The sequence below is a fragment of the Radiomyces spectabilis genome (genome assembly GCF_025331425.1).
Source record: "Radiomyces spectabilis strain NRRL 2753 chromosome Unknown BYT42scaffold_2, whole genome shotgun sequence".
In the NCBI taxonomy this organism is placed as follows: domain Eukaryota; kingdom Fungi; phylum Mucoromycota; class Mucoromycetes; order Mucorales; family Radiomycetaceae; genus Radiomyces; species Radiomyces spectabilis.
The window spans coordinates 1,656,620-1,673,145 of record NW_026251927.1 but is presented as its reverse complement, the minus strand read 5'-3'; the positions used below and the strand labels follow the sequence as shown (position 1 = coordinate 1,673,145).

Below are 16,526 nucleotides of genomic sequence, written 5' to 3'. Positions count from 1 at the left end.
CTACTACACATGCCTTCAACTTGGTCGAATGATTTGCTTGCTTCACAGAATCAGGCACACTACTACTGCTATGATCGAGAGGTATATGAATTAACAAGGAACTGTATCCGAATTTCAAAGTCTCCCATATAACCCAATTTAAAATAATTATCTTCATAATCAGCTGAAAGGCTAATGTAAGCAAGGCAAAAGCGCACAAGAGAGTTGCAGCGAGTCGAGGTCGGATAGAAGAGACAAAAAAGGCTGATGTGGAGTTTACGCCCAAGATTCCAAGACAATCGAAACTCCGCCATTGGACGCTGAAAGCCAGCCGCAGCATGACTGGCAATAATAAATCAAAAAGGTGCTGATGACCACAAGCTCGGGATTTGATCGTTTTCTCCTCATGAAGTTTCAAGCGGAATTGCAGGCGGATCAGTTGAAAGGTACATTTGCTGTTTGTCATGGTCAATGAACAATGACTGAATGGAGTTTACGGTAGCCTTCGCGTGTAGCTTGGATGCTTTGGCAGGCTTTGGCGAAGAGTTGCATATAGAAGCTAAAAAGTCACAGGTAAAATGATCGCGATCATTTGCTCTTGGACTTGATGTTAATCTCGGACCTACGATACAGTTTATACTGTGGAGTCTTAATATGTCACTGACGGCGCAAGCTATTATACGTATCTCTCCTCGCTTCTTTGAAAAGTATCAACTTAAACGCCCTGTGATTATCGGACCCGATAATACCCGTTCGAAAAGCTCGAGTTTGACATGTCGAGTTCACCTTAAAGTAAGCTTGACCGAGAAGCATGTATTGCATGTAAAGACCTGAACTTTTGACAGCAAACATCTTGTAGACATTGCGTAGCATATTCAAGAAGAATCAAAACATTATTAATTCCCTTGAAAAATGTGAATTGAGTTTAATCGATGAAGAAGGAAGCAGTACGGATCATCGTCTTCACGTAAGGCTGATCTCCAAAAACGGTAAGCTGCGGGGTGTAATAACGATGCGTTTTGGTTCAGCTGAATTAACTCGCCCGTGGAACAGGTGTTACGAAAACGCATTCGCTATGGTACGGCGATACGGAACCTACGCGACCTCTCTATAACAAGGATACCTCTTTTTATTTTTCGGTGGAGCCTGGCCTGCTGACCGATTTTCTCTGCTATTTCGATCCCAAAGTCTTTGATCTCGCGCTCGAATGTACAGCCAATGCGACCAAAGTGAAATCCTACTGGGCCGAATCGAGCTCAGCATTGTCTGGTATCTACTGTGGGACACTTTCTTCTCGAAAACCACACGCAACTCATCCCGCCATTCCATAGATGAACGTCCCATGCACAGTGAATTTAGCATTCAAAGCACCGATTTTATGGAGTACCGTATCCCAAGTCCGGTTAGCATTATTTTTAATATGAAAGAGTTCAAGGTAAGTTGGATCATCCTTGTTGAGGTATTTGAAAGATGGTGACTAAATCGCACAAAAGACGGTGTTGTCTTATGCCGAGGATATTCATTGTCAGTTATCAGCATCATTTGATGGTCCTGGCAGGTGATTTTTGGTGGTATCCTGTGGCATCAGAAAACATGCTGATCAGACCCATTTTAGAGCTGTTATTTTTTCTGCTAAACAAGCGGACAATATGTTGGCTGATTTCGCAGTAATGACGCACGCCAACGACCAAATGCTGTCCGACCTTCATAGAACATCACAACCGCCAGGTACGTCGGTACAATCCGTATCGACCACACAACGTAGTCGTTCGTCTTGTGGACCACCGCAACAAGGTATTCGCCGGACATCGTCTTCCAGTGCCCAACGTCAGGCAATTGCGCACTCCTCCCCTCAAGGTCATTATGAAAATGCGCGTAGTGCTGCATTTACTGAAGCTCATGATCTACAACCAGTCATGGGTGAACCGGGCTCTCGTGTGAGTGAATATTCTTTGACGGACAATATGGAGGAAGAACCGCTTTTCCTTCATGAACAACCACGAACACCGGTGCGTAATACAACGACGGCTGGACCCGCTTCGCGTCGCCACCCACCATCCGTCGGCGGCTTGAACCAATTACCGGTTGGAATAAATGCAGGGCAAACACTACGCAACTCTAGTCCTCCCTTGGAAATGCTGGGACCATCGTCGCATGGCCCCATCTCTAGCGACAATAACCAATTGTTCGCTTTTGGATCTCCGCGTCATGCTACTCAAGAAAGAGTATCCCGATCGGTTGCACCAAACCATGCGCTGCAACAGCCTACCCACCGTTCAAGACGTCACGAAGGAAGCAATATTGTGCTAGCAGACAGTGACGCTTCCACCGATGATGACTTGGATCAACCAAATAACAAGGTAGTGTGGCATTGAAAAGATCATCAAACGCAAATGCTGTTACTGATCTTGTTCTTCCCATTCTAGCGAGGACGCTTTTTCCACGCGCATTCATGACGCCAAAGGCTTGTAAATAGAAACCAAAACTTTTGACTCTTTGTAAACAAAATTATACCACGATCTCTCACAGCAACACCATCATTCATCCTCATCATCTTTCTGTCATATGCTTTTTCCTTCAATACAGCTAACCATCACGATGTTGCTTGGCCCACTCGAAGCAGAAAATATATCGATTGTGAAAATACTCGAATGAGAGGCCGACTCTCATGATTGTCGCGTGGGTTCAGCTTTTTTTTTTCCGACACGTCAAAAACTCGCACACACACATTTAGCAAATTTAGGGAGATCATACACAGTTTATGAATGATACAAGAATCATTTTCAAGCCAATCAAGTCACTTTGATAAGGTGCCTTTCGAAAACGGTCCCATAAAAGTGAACCATTGCATCACCATGATCCTATTACGGTGAGGGGATGTTGATGCGTGGCTGTGATCCATAGATCGACCCTAGAATTCTTTGGCAGATGCAGAAAAGTAGAAAAGTACCGAGGTGCCAAATTTTTCTTTGAGAAGAATATCATTGCTTTTGTAGACTAAAAGGCATGCCAATTGGTGGCATGGAAAGTTATAGTAATAGAAAACTTTTTTGAGTGTTTCAACGAGTTCCGCAATTTCGGGTGTGATACTTTGTTGTTAACAAAGGATGGCGGTGACTGATGAAGTGCGGTTTAAGATTTGGTTTATTTTTCTCACGAAAAAGTTACAGTTATGTCGATTTTCGTTTTTACAGAGTCCGTTCATTCTTATGACCACATGCCAGTGCTGGTTATCTGGAAAAGGTTCAGATTGCCATATGACCCGAAACAGCCTTGGAGGGAAAAAATGTGACATCCAGGTAAAAAACTCTTCGTGGTAAATTAGGAAAAATGCAACGTCAACAGCCAATAGAAACCCCATGATGACAAATCACTCACATCTCACGGCCAATCGTGAATAAGTGTTACCAAAGATCTGGAAACATGGCCAATATGTGAACTAAACCATATCAAAAGAACAGCCACGCTTTGCTAGGCGACCAAGATTTCATTGCTTACTTTGACACAGTGGAAAGTTTCAAAGAAGAAGTAAAAAAGAAGACATTCGCTGTTTGATGGCAACCGCAAAGATAAGTCGCGGATAAATACGGGAGAAATGGATACACAATATCTGATTAAAGTTGCAATCGTGTATAATCTGTCAAATAGACATGCTGTGTGGTGGCGCTTTGGGGAAAACGGTTACTATTATCCATTGGGAGAAATATCAGGGTTCCAAGTTTATTCTTCAACGTATAAAAATGCAATTCTCAGGCTGCTGTATTCGTTATCCTTCAACCTCTAATTCTCACTCACATTCATACTTCCAACATGTCGGCATCAAGTGCTTCTGTCGAAAAGCCGACTGAAGAACACGTCGAGAAAGGATACCTTGACAACATGAATGCCGATGAACGGTTACTTCATGAACTCGGCTACAGACAAGTAAATCTATCTCCATTCATCCTTCGGCTTTCGTGGTCAAACTCATCAACCCATCCTTTTTTTTTTTTTTTTTTTTTTTCGCAGGATCTAAGTCGATCCATTTCGGCATTCTCCAATTTTGCTATTGCTTACTCATGCTGCTCTGTGCTGGCGGCCTTACCACCGGTAACTTGGCGACGGTCAATGATTGCAACGTAACCAAATATTTTTATTTACTTAAGTCATAATAGATGTGGGGCGACGCCATGATCGATGCAGGCTCTTCCAGTGTGATCTGGGGTTGGGTCATTACCAGTATTTTCACCATGTTAGTAGCCATGTCACTAGCCGAAATTTGTAGTGCTTATCCAACCACTGGCGGTAAGTCATGGCGCGAACCCATGAAGTGACCGGTGAACCAATCAACTTATATAATTTTAGGTCTTTATTTTTGGGTATCAAGGCTTGCCACTGCCGAATGGGTGCCATTAGCGTGCTGGCTCACCGGATGGTGCAACTGGATTGGATTAGCTTGTAAGTGAGATAAGACAAAAAGAAAAAAAAAAGAAACCTTAAATCGTTGCAAATCGGCCGTCTTAGCTAAATATGGATTTTTATTCAAGTTGCAATCACATCGATTGATCTTGGGCTTGCACAATTTATCGCTGGTATTATCCAAATATGGTAGGTCGTGTTTCCCAAGATAAACTCTTATTTTTGAAAGCCTTGAATCACGGCAGATCTCTCATTCTTTTTTTGCATTACAGGGATCCCGAAGCCAATACATCCGTCTATATGCAATACGGCATTTTTATCGGCATCATCATCATTCACGGTATCCTCAATTCTGTCGCCGTTAAATGGAACGGTGTCATGAATCAGGGCGCTTGTAAGTTCAAACACGAAAAAAAAAGAATGGTACAAGCTTGAATGTAACGTACCGCGTATTACCGTTTCTAGTCTTTGCGAATATGGTGGGGATTATTATCATTGTTATTGCTGGTTTAGCCATCACCCGACCGTTGAACACCGGTGCATTTGTGGTAATGCATTGGCAATCCGACAACTAAAAAAAAAAAAAATACAAACAGACGAATTCTGGATCCTGATTCCGATTTCCCTTTTTCATAGTTTGGTCAATTCTTTAACGGATCCGGTTTTGCCAATGATCCCTTTGCATTTTTGCTGGTCATTTTGCAATCACAGTATACATTATCTGGATATGACAGCGCGGCTCACATGAGTGAAGGTAATGATTTTGATTTGATTTCGGCTCTTTTTGCGGCACCTGAATTGAAAATCCAACTTTGGGTTTTACAGAGACACAGAATTCTCAAAGAGGATCGGCCAACGGTATCCTGTTGGCGGTGGCGGCCAATGCCGTATCGGGATTTGTGTTCCTTATCGGTATTGCCTTTATGGTCAAAGACTACGACCGTCAGATTCTTGGTGAAAGCGCGATCCAGCCCCAGATGGTTCAGGTCTTCTTGGACGGCGTTGGGCCAGCATGGACCGTGGTGTTCTTGGTCTTTGTCATGGTTAGCATTTTCTTCTGCGGCTCCTCTTTAACATTGGGAAGTTCGCGTATGATTTACGCCTTTGCTCGCGACGGGGCCATGCCTTTTTCGAAGCATCTGCACAGCTTGAACAAGCAAACCAACAACCCGGTAATCGCTGTATGGTTCAACATTATTGTGGCCGGTGTCATCGGTATTTTGTATATGATCAACAGCACCGCCTACGAAGCCATTGTCTCTGTCAATACCATTGGCGCACAACTGTCTTATTTAATCCCTATTGTGCTACGGATCACTATTTCCCGCAAATCCTTCGTTCCCGGTAAGCAGCAGCATGTCCGATAGTTGAGGCACTTTTTCTAATCTTTATTGCAGGTCCATGGCATTTGGGAAAATTCAGTACACCAGTGGGCATTATTTCCTCGTGTTGGCTTGTCTTTACCTGCGTCTTGTTCGTGTTGCCGGTGGAAGCTCCTGTAACGGCCGATAACATGAATTATGCCATCGTTCCATTTGCAGCCATCATGCTTGTTTCGTCCGGCTACTTTTATTTCTGGGGCCGTAAATGGTTTACTGGTCCAGTCCGTATTGTCGACGGCCAGAAAGTCATTTTAGAAGACGACGAAGACGCCCAAACTCAACCTTACGCCTTGAAACAGGAAGTGGCCCCCGAAGTGCAGAACAATGAAAACAAATAGTACCCCTTTACTACCATATCTACTATTACAATTATTTATTTATTTATTTATTTATAAAAGCATTGAAATTCCATGACAACTGTACGTGTGCCCATGATCGCTCAGGTTGGCCAACCAAAAAAATGATAGTGATGAAATGGGCATCATAATACGTTTCCAAGGAAAAAGAAAACAAGAAGATTCAATGTTGACAACCTTTGGAATGATGAATAAAAAGGCTAGTCTATTACCACTTATAAACGCAGGTACCTTTGCCAATGAATTGAAAAAGATGCTGTTGGTCGTCGTCTAATTTTTCCCATTTCGGAAGCGTGCATGTCAACTCCGTTTATCAAACACTTCTTCACCGTATCGACAGCAAGAATTTGGACAGGTATAGGAAAATGAGCGAGCTAATCTGAAGTCTATGATTTCACAGCTTCCTAGCGAGTGCGGAAAACCTAATTGATGACGTCTATGACGCTCAATGGTTTTCAGAAAAATACTATGCATATCCATTTCCCCCAGCTGTCATTTTCCTTTTTTTTTTTGGTGAATTGCCAAATTTGGATCGCTTTTTCAATGAGGCGGTGTCAAAACTACGGCGCCTGCATGTTATATTCTTTTTCTCTTGTTCCCGAACTAAAAGATTTCCATGGCACACGAATCAAAGTGGAGAAAAGGGGGGTCTCGAGGCCCTCGGCGCGATGACTGGGGAAGAACCAGAAAAGACTACAACAAAGAATATAGCAAAGACTGGAGCAAGAACTATGACAACAAGAGCGAAAACTGGGCTTCGTCTACATCCAATACAGGCGATTGGTCCACCGGTTGGCAAAACTACAAGAGCGAAGACTGGACTCATTCCACACCTAATGCAAGCGATTGGTCCACCGGTCGACAAAACAAAAAGAGCGAAAACTGGACTTCGTCTACACCCACCGCAAGCGATTGGTCCACCAGTCAGCAAACCTACACGACTGAAAACTGGACTCCGTCTACACCCAATGCGAGCGATCAGGCCGGCGGTCTGCGAAACTACAAGAACGACGATGTCACTTGGGGTCAAGAACCCTCAGCAACAACAGAGGCGCCCGAGGTTGCCATTGATCAATGCCATCAGTTAATGGGCAATCGATCCGAAATATCCATCGAGGATGTCTACGCCAAGTACATTCCTCCACATGCACCTCCCCGTTCGCCTGCCCCTTCGGCTGCCCTCTCAGCTACCGCTGCTCCATTTACTGCTCCACCTACCGCGACAGCAACAGTTCCACCTACTGCGTCAACAACGGCTACACCGACAAGCCCATCCGCTGCCCCGCCTACCGCTGTCAGTAATCCCTTTCCTGATAAAAAATCATCACAATGGGGGAGAAGACCACCTCCAGGGTTCGCCCGATCGCCGGCGCAAGGAGACGATTCCCGATACAAGCTTAACTCCGCTGCCAGTCAGTGGTCTAAAGAATCCAAATCTTGGGCACAATACGATAGAAGTGCCAGAGATCTGGGCGCTTCAAGTTGGAGAGCATGTAGTTATTCCCAATAATAATTAAACAAAATGTAGAAGCAAACGCGTTAAAGCTAACTTTGTGGTTATTTCAGCTGCACGGCCAGTTTCATCTCAATCTGGGATGCATACCCCGAAACAACAACCGCATGCGGAAGAACGCAATAATCGAAACGTGCGAAAAACAGTATATAAGCCGTTTATGGATGCGTATTCAGTTGAGACCATGTTAAAAACCAATGATCTGTATCGTGGAATCATACGCATCAATAAGCGTATCCGAAACGATGCCTATGTGACGTCCGATGAGCTTGATGCCGATATTTATGTGTGTGGCTCTTACGACCGTAATCGTGCCCTTGAAGGTGATGTCGTAGCCGTCAAGTTACTGGACGTGGACACTGTCTGGCAGAAACGAACGGAAAGAGAACAAAAGCGCCAAGGGAAATCCAATGCTTCCGCCAAAAAGTCGTTGGGCAATAAGGAAAACGGAGCCGATAATAACGACAATAACTCGATCCAAAAGCCGAAATACTGTGGTGAAGTAGTGCTAATACTGGATCGCGCGGAAGGACTGTCATTTACAGGGTATGTTTCCCGGCTCTATGGTCAATACTCGTCAATGATTACTTTTATGATGTCACTGTGAATCTGAACGGTTTCTATTCTTTGCATTCAGAACTGTTTCCTTGAACAAACCGGGACCGCCAGGAAAAAACGACCGCGATGATCGCGCTCCAAGAAGAGCGTGGTTTAGACCAAAGGACAATCGGGTGCCTCTCATTGTCATTCCCCTTCCATGTCCGCAATTGGAACATATACTCCACAATGAGGACAAGTATAAAAACGTCCTTTACGAGGTATTTCGGCCATGCTTGCAAAAAACGTATCATTACTAAGTTTCGCCTCTAATCAAATAATATAGGCTCAAATCACTCAATGGGGTACATCCAGTCTCCATCCACTTGGCGTTATTGTGCATGAAATTGGCAATTGCACCGATTTTTCGGTGATGACCAAGGCGATTCTAGTCGACCATCAAGTGATTGATACTCCGTTCAGTCCTTTGGTCACGCAAAGTTTGCCAGTTTTGCCCTGGACCATCCCTGGCACAGAGTATACCAGTCGACGCGATTTCCGCAATGACCTTGTCTTTACCATTGATCCGGCCACCGCCAAAGGTAAATTTATGGAGGATTTGTCACCAGCGAAATAATAGCATGGCTTACAAGGTTTTTTTTATTTTTTATTTTTTCCTTTTTCTTAGATCTCGACGACGCTGTTCACTGCAAACTGCTGAGTGACGGTACCTATGAAGTAGGCGTCCATATTGCCGACGTATCGTTTTTCGTCAAGCCGAATACCATGCTTAATACCGAAGCTCGTAAACGAAGTACAAGCACATACCTGGTGAATGGGGTCGTTCCTATGTTGCCCGCCATTTTGTGCGAAGAACTTTGCAGCTTGAATCCCCATGTAGATAGGTAAAACCTTATTATGAGTCCAAGACCTATCACTATTGGATCATCTCACAAAGTTTGTAGATTGGCATTTTCGGTGGTCTGGATAATGCAAGCGGACGGGGCCATCTTAGATACCTGGTTTGGTAAATCGATTATCAAGTAATGTACTTTGAAGACCAATATTCACAATGAACTGGTATTAATCTACAAATGTGGACGCTTAGATCCTGCGCCAAGCTCGCCTATGAAGATGCCCAGAGTGTGATTGATGGAAACGGTTTACCCTCTACCACAAACATGGATAAAGCTCACATTTCGTATGTGGAAGATGCTATTATGGCCTTGTTCCGTTTGTCGCAACAATTGCGACAAAAACGTTATGCAAACGGCGCACTATCCATGGATTCCGTAAAACTTTGCTTCACGTTGGATGCAGAGGGACAGCCCGAAGACATGTGGATTTTCGAGGCGAAAGAAGCGAATAAGCTCATTGAAGAATTTATGCTTTGCGCCAATAAATCGGTGGCAGAAACTATCGTGCGCCACTATCCTGACGAGGCCCTCTTGCGTCGACATGCACCTCCAATTGAACGGCGTTTGGTAAGAACAAAATGTATGAAAGCAAATCCCGGTGTCGGTCGAGATATTAATGAAAAGGTTAATAGAACGAATTCATTGATTTGGCCAAAGAGCTGGGTTACGATTTTGACGGTTCTTCTGCAGGCAGCTTGCAAGAAGCGTTCAACGGCATCACCGATGAGCATGTCAAGCAAGTTCTTTTGGTCCTAGGTATTCGCCCGATGCAACGCGCAAAATACTTTTGTGCTGGTGCGCTAGATGTGGCCAAGTATAAACACTACGCATTGAACGAGCCCTTCTACACTCACTTCACTTCGCCTATTCGACGTTACGCGGACGTGATTGTTCACCGTCAGTTACTGGCGGCCATCGAGGATCAAGGTAGAGAAACTGTACCGGTCATACCTCATTTATTCTCATGTGATTCATCTTAACTGATCGAGGGTTGCATATATCTAGATCATTGCAATTTAACCACTAAAATGGTTCAGAAAATGGCGTTGGAGTGCAACCGAAAGAAGGATGGCGCAAAGAACGCTCAGGAAGCTAGCACGATGGTGTATCTTGCGGTATTCCTTCATCGACTGACCTTGAAACAAGGACCCATCATTCGTCCTGCCGTGGTGTTGGGCGTGCATTCCAAGGCGGTCGAAATTTACGTACCTGATTACGGCCTGGAAAGAAAGATATCCATGGATTCTTTGCCACTCGAACGTTTTGAGCACAAAAATAGGACCTTGACGGTGTATTGGCAACACGGGGTTGTAGTGGATATGGCGCTTGAAAAGGAGTTGTACGGAAAAACAAGAGAACGAAAAGACGACTATGATGAAGAAGAGGATATGAATGGTATGGAAGCATCCAAAGACGAGCTAGACGATGTCGGATATAGCCTGTCGAGTATGCAAGTAACGGATGAATTCGTCAACAATTCGCCCTGTGTGGGCCACGAGATTGCGCCTGTGGATGATAGTCTAACGCATGAACCGGAACTGGACGAAGCTACATGCATGCAGCGATTCCGCATGTTTACGAAACTGCAAGTTCTGGTCCAAGTGGACATGGAACAATTCCCGCCTAGCGTTCGCATATTCCTCATGAATCCATTCGTCGATCCAGCCTCGCTTTATCCGCAATCAGCATCTTCTTAGAAGGCACTTGATGTGTCTTGGAAAAGAAAGAAAAACAAACAAACAAATAAGCAAAGTTTGAATGGACCCTTGGTTGACTGCATTTTCCTTCTTTCATTCAATAACAGAGAAAGGTATATTTGTGATAGGATGATAAAGCCAAAGGGTTCATTGATACCAAAAATGTAAAAAGCGACACTCGTACGCCCCTCCCCCGCCCCAACTTTCCACTGATCTATTGCGAGTGAATAAACACCAAAAATCCCAAGAACCATTGTGTATATGCGACAGTGAAAATATTATTAAAATGCGAATATGGAGTAATGATCTAAGGGACTTGACGGGACAAGTGCTTCATGAAATGGCATGTAAAAACGGTATCATTGGCCTCCATGGCATCGCGATAGCGACCAGCGGCTAATCGCCACAGTGATGGATGCGTTCCCGTGCAAGTGGAGGCCATTTTGGAAGGGAGTTGCGACGGCAATGGAGGTGGATTGGGATCCGTCAAGTCTCGAGCGGCTATGGCCGAGGGTAAAATTAATGTCTGCAGTTCTTGCATCACCAGCTGGCGCGAATCATCAATGGAAAGAATATCGGCAATGTTGCGATTGGCGTTTCGGAATCGATCCTTCTTTTTGGTACTAGATGGAAATGCTTTTTCATGCATGGAGCGTGACATGCCCAGCGCCAATTGAAGCTCGTCGTCCAAAAGATCCTGCTTTCGGCTGGGTTTGATGACGGTTTGTGCGGTGCGATGAATGACGACCGATGTACTAAAATCATCTTCCATATCATCGTCGACAAGGCTGGTGGCGGCCATCTTGATGGGTATAGTTGGCGGAACGGGGGCGGGAGCATGCGCAATAGAAGCGGTAGTGGAAGAGCCAGACAACGGTTGATGTCCCCATTGAATCCACTGAAATTTGCGAATGAGCTGAGGCATACTAATGTTGCGGCTGCGTGCACATTGCTTGATATGAGTCACTTTTTGCTTCAGGGTCGGTTGACGGACAAAAGGTTCAATTTCGTGACAACAGGGACAGATCTCCAGTTCCTTTAGAAAGGGAATATCTTGACCGGCAAAAGACGTCAACTGCTTTTCTCGCAGTTCCGTTTTTTCCCGTTTTCGGTTTTCTTCTTCTTCTCGAGCCAATTCGTCAAGGCACTGATTGACATGGGAGGTGCGAATGGTGTCGCTGAGTCGAGCAATGTCTTTGCCACAGAACACACAGTACTCGAATTCGAGTTCTCCTGGAACCGATTCAGACGTTTGGACTGGTTCATGAGGTTGATCCAAGCACTGCTCGACGTGCCTTTGCCGCAAAAGACTCGATCTGACAAGAGTCAGGTCTTGGCCACAGATGGGACAGAGATACGTATCGAAATGCGCGGACGGCGCAGCTTGATCTGTCGATTCCACCGGTTCCTCTGGCAATAATGTCGATGGAGCCGTTTTTTTACGTGATCGAGACATGGACAACGATTTCTGTCGTTTCAATGAAGGATTACTACTCTGGCCATTGGTGCTGTCATTGGGCATTATATGCCACTGATAAGTGAACGAGAGAAAAAAAATAATAAGACGAATCGCAGGGAACAACTGAAGCGGACCTTTCGTGATCGGAACGTGAAAAAAAAGGGAATTTCATTACGGTTCTCTTTTCATGCATCCATTGACGACGAGCTGCTGATATGGTTGACGTTATCTGTTGCGATTTGGCCATGTGTACGGCAATTTTTTTTATCAAATTATTGGAACACATTACGAAGCATCCTGCTTTCCTTATATCATGGCAACCCTAATGTATTCACTGAACAGAGCTTTCAAGGCATTTTATGTTTCCGCCGTTACGCAATTGGATACGCAATTGGATTGCTATGGCACTTGGCTTTTATGGCATCTGTGGAAATGTTGACCGTCATTGAGAAGAACGAGCACACTTTGTAGGCGAGGCACTGTTGGGTGACAAAAAAAAAAAAAAAAGAAGCAAGACTTATTCACTACGAGCATTCGCCGTAATTTTACAAAGAGTTGGCTACAAATACAGTTATATTTTACAATAGAGATGCAGACGTATTAGACGCCACCAGATGCCATCTTCAGGAACAACTGATACATTGACTCGGCTCACTGTTTCTTGGACCTAACAGGTGCGCATTGGTGGGCAAGGAAGGTTGCCGGATTTTCATACTCCGCGAAATTGGCAGTGCGATCCGGAAATTGGACGGATCGGAAAGGAAGGAGAAACGCCGCTCAATTTTTGGGAGGGGTTGGGCAGGCAGGCGAGCTTGCGGTGTTGAGTGGTCATCGTCCCGGCGAGCAAGCGAACCTTCCTTTTCTCTTTGACATATCTGCTGCACCATGGTCAAGTTCATCAAGGCTGGTAAAGTACGTATCGTCCTCGTTTATAGATGTCGCACGATACTCGATGGATGAATGCATTTTTATCAATGGATGCGATGCGATTTCATCGGTTTTCTGTGTGTGTCACCCGATGGTTGAACCGTGTCATTCTCATACTTTGGCTTCGCATTAGGTTGTTGTTATTCTCCAAGGCCGTTACGCCGGCAAGAAAGCCGTTGTTGTCCGCAGTATGCATCGTTCTCCATTTTCGTTATTCTTTTTTTTTTCGGTTGCCAATGTTGGGAGGAAAAAGGCGGTGGACATTTTCCTTTTTTTTTTTTGTTATTACTTGCCACGGGTCGACGACACATTACGAATCCGTCAAAACAAGCGAAATCAACGCCACCCTCCATTGACTGATCAGTATTCACGTTGTCTGATGAAAATCAGACAGACAGCACTACTTTTCGTTGTCGACATGGAGGGAATCGTCGTTGCGCTTTTATGATGGATGATTCGCTTTCAATGGGAGCGTAACGAAAGAGAAAAGGGGCAAAAATAGGCGGAACGAAAAAAAGAGGACAACAGTACACCGACGATTGGAAGCATTGAACTTACCCGCTTTTCCTTTTGTTAGACCACGATGAGGGTACCAAGGACAGACCCTATGGCTATGCCGTTGTTGCTGGCATTGAACGTTATCCCTTGAAGGTCACCAAGGCCATGGGCAAGAAGAAGGTTGCTAAGCGATCCAAGGTCAAGCCTTTCATCAAGGTCGTCAACTACAACCACATGATGCCCACTCGTTACGGTTTGGAATTGGAACAAATCAAGGGTACCATCTCGGCTGAAACCTTCAAGGAGCCCACTCAGCGTGAGGATGCCAAGAAAACCATCAAGAAGTTGTTCGAAGAACGTTATCAGACTGGCAAGAACAAGTGGTTCTTCAGCAAGCTCAGATTCTAAGTTAAATAACCCTGCAGCTTTTTTTCTGTGGTTGTCGCCTTCTTTTGTTTCCTAGCCATGCATAATTTTCTTCTTCAAAAATTATAAACAAGGATCGTTCTTTTTACACCATGGGATAGTTATGGCCGTTATTGTGTCTATTATTTTAGAGGATTCCTGTCATGCCAGGATATCCTGATTGAATGCATTGACCACGGTACGATAATATTACAGTCATAGTTCCAAATGAACAGAAACAACGACGAGTTGGGCGTGTTTACTACTTTGGGTCACACCGAATCTGGTACTGCGTAGCTCAGATTAGGCAATACAAACAAATAAATTAAACAGTGTTTTTCAGCGATCAATTATCGCCTTGCTTCAGGTTCCAATGAAAACGCAAAACAACGACTACTTTTGATGTATCTATGCTCTCCAAATGATCTATAGTAAGGACGACAGAAAACTTGTCACGATGCGGACCGGAATAACAGCAAATTCGACCAAAAGTGGATCCAGCTCGCCTCTCCGCTTGGGTCGAAATTTTGAGTGTCCGTCGGTAAAAAAGAGGTAGCAAGGATGGCAGAATAAGGATCCTTCTCTTTTCCTGCACTTCTATGTAAGTATAGGGCTAGATGTCATGGCGACGAGAGAGGGTCACATGGGAGATGGAGATGAACACCAAACGTGATAATGCGATCATCCACTTTTGGCAAATGGATGGATTTCCTAAACAGATGGATGATCATTTCCCTTTTTTGATGATACGACTTTGGAGAACAAGACCCCTTTCGTCCGCCCGAGAAAAAATCCCCCCCCAGTATTATTAACGATGTTGTGAATTTAGAGTTGCCATGTCTCGTCTTCCTGCCATTCTCAGCCCCTCTGAGGAGGACATTCAGCTCTTGTTGAGTGCACAATGCCACATCGGTGCCAAGAACGTCACTGCTCGCATGACCCCTTACGTCTACAAGCGTCGCGCTGATGGCATCAACTTGATCAACCTTGGCAAGACCTGGGAAAAGCTCATCTTTGCTGCCCGTGTCATTGCTGCCATCGAGAACCCCCAGGATATCGTTGTCATCTCGGCTCGTCCCTATGGTCACCGTGCTGCCTTGAAGTTCGCCAAGTACATTGGTGCTGAAGCTATTGTTGGTCGTTTCACCCCTGGTACCTTCACTAACTACAACACCCGTTCTTTCCGTGAACCTCGCCTTATCATCTGTACCGATCCCCGTTCGGATTTCCAGGCCATCAAGGAAGCTTCCTACGTCAACATCCCCGTCATCTCTCTTGCTGACACTGATGCTCTTCTTCAGTTCGTTGACGTTGCTATCCCTACCAACAACAAGGGTAAGCACGCTCTCGGTTTGATCTACTGGCTTTTGGCCCGTGCCGTTCTCCGTCTTCGCGGTACTCTCGACTACTCCACCGCCTGGGACGTCATGGTCGATATGTTCTTCTACCGCGATCCCGAGGAGATCGAAAAGGAGCAGGAAGCTGCTGCTTTGGAAGAAGCTGGTGAATTCTCCACCACCGAACCCGCCACTGGTGACTGGGCTGTTGAAGGTGAAGCTGCCGATGTCGCTGGCGTCGCTGCCGACTGGAACGCCACCCAGGCATCCGCTGACTGGGCCGAAGATGCCGCTCCCGCCGCCACCTCTTCCTGGGAAGCATAAATTTGTCAGGAATTTACAATAAAACACGATTTTTGATTGACGTTCTTACGAAACTTTTTGGGCTTAGCATTCTGATATATATATATATATTCATGGCTAGGTTCTTTCAACAACGTGGCAAAAGTTTAAAGTATCTGGCAATGGCAAGGGGAAATTGGTTATTAATGTCTAGCTGATGTGGGTCGCAGAATTCAAATGGATTCGACTGATACATTGGTGAAATGAGGAAGCGTTTTAATGCTCATGGATTGCACATAAAATGTGCAAGCGAATTGAGAATAGAATGTTGTTCGGCAATGTCTTGCGAAATCTTGTCTTTGTAAAAGCGAGAATGTTCACTGAGGTCTCGAAAAGGTAAATCGCCCATAAACTATAAAAGATGAAATATTTGACAGGAGCAAATGCCGCTAAACTTACACAATTTCAATAAAGCCTTAAAGTAACGCCATGAAACCATTATCGGTCTTCATGCCTTGCGACAAGTAAAAAAAAAGTCGATCAATGAATAATTGACATTAAGAAAAAGGGCTTGCCCCTCACAGCATTGGTTGTAGTCGTCTCATCAAAAAAAAGACACGGTGGTGAAGAGCGTGGACAAAGTTTATCGTTTAATCGATCGAAGCTTATTTGTGATCAAATTAGTAACCTTTTTTGGTTTGACATGGATTTCAGGGACTGGAACTCCTTCCTATGATGGAGATAGTGACACTTGATTGTCGGATGGTTTTAATTTAGATACAGTGCTCTATTCTCTGTGGAAAATATGTTCCTGACCTTCCTCCTCACCACTCCTCTGT

At 44.8% G+C, this 16,526-nt stretch overlaps 6 protein-coding genes across 6 annotated transcripts; 5 read left to right on the top strand and 1 right to left on the bottom strand.

The window, feature by feature from the left end:
* Nucleotides 1-348: 348 nt before the first annotated feature.
* On the top strand, nt 349-2,637 carry BYT42DRAFT_556668 (Rad9-domain-containing protein; the record flags this gene model as incomplete). The annotated part of the gene is made up of 9 exons (XM_051566807.1): nt 349-425; nt 482-552; nt 613-771; nt 839-968; nt 1,033-1,248; nt 1,311-1,414; nt 1,473-1,537; nt 1,595-2,339; nt 2,406-2,637. Coding segments are annotated over 9 exons (1,597 nt in total), but the record flags the coding sequence as incomplete, so codon positions are not given.
* A 1,038-nt stretch (nt 2,638-3,675) lies between these two features.
* On the top strand, nt 3,676-6,230 carry BYT42DRAFT_556666 (amino acid/polyamine transporter I). Its single transcript, XM_051566806.1, has 10 exons — nt 3,676-3,903; nt 3,988-4,068; nt 4,134-4,263; nt 4,324-4,416; nt 4,506-4,566; nt 4,650-4,771; nt 4,843-4,925; nt 5,014-5,131; nt 5,203-5,721; nt 5,775-6,230. The coding sequence occupies exons 1-10, from the start codon at nt 3,790-3,792 to the stop codon at nt 6,095-6,097; spliced, it is 1,644 nt and encodes a 547-aa protein (XP_051427318.1). The 5' UTR covers nt 3,676-3,789; the 3' UTR covers nt 6,098-6,230.
* Nucleotides 6,231-7,710: 1,480 nt separating this feature from the next.
* BYT42DRAFT_489086 (uncharacterized protein) lies at nt 7,711-10,779 on the top strand (the record flags this gene model as incomplete). Its single annotated transcript, XM_051563912.1, has 8 exons — nt 7,711-8,174; nt 8,266-8,446; nt 8,512-8,767; nt 8,854-9,070; nt 9,131-9,208; nt 9,274-9,649; nt 9,715-10,009; nt 10,175-10,779. The coding sequence occupies 8 exons, from the start codon at nt 7,711-7,713 to the stop codon at nt 10,777-10,779; spliced, it is 2,472 nt and encodes an 823-aa protein (XP_051427317.1).
* Nucleotides 10,780-11,029: 250 nt separating this feature from the next.
* BYT42DRAFT_556664 (uncharacterized protein) lies at nt 11,030-12,463 on the bottom strand. Its single transcript, XM_051566805.1, has one exon. The coding sequence runs from the start codon at nt 12,299-12,301 to the stop codon at nt 11,087-11,089; it is 1,215 nt and encodes a 404-aa protein (XP_051427316.1). The 5' UTR covers nt 12,302-12,463; the 3' UTR covers nt 11,030-11,086.
* A 267-nt stretch (nt 12,464-12,730) lies between these two features.
* Nucleotides 12,731-14,186, top strand: BYT42DRAFT_602227 (ribosomal L27e protein family-domain-containing protein). Its single transcript, XM_051571045.1, has 3 exons — nt 12,731-13,150; nt 13,299-13,353; nt 13,743-14,186. Exons 1-3 carry the CDS (start codon nt 13,124-13,126, stop codon nt 14,069-14,071), a joined length of 411 nt encoding a protein of 136 aa, XP_051427315.1. The 5' UTR covers nt 12,731-13,123; the 3' UTR covers nt 14,072-14,186.
* Nucleotides 14,187-14,899: 713 nt separating this feature from the next.
* On the top strand, nt 14,900-15,274 carry BYT42DRAFT_556657 (ribosomal protein S2, flavodoxin-like domain-containing protein; the record flags this gene model as incomplete). The annotated part of the gene is made up of 1 exon (XM_051566804.1): nt 14,900-15,274. A coding segment is annotated over exon 1 (370 nt), but the record flags the coding sequence as incomplete, so codon positions are not given.
* Between the last annotated feature and the right edge of the window lie 1,252 nt (nt 15,275-16,526).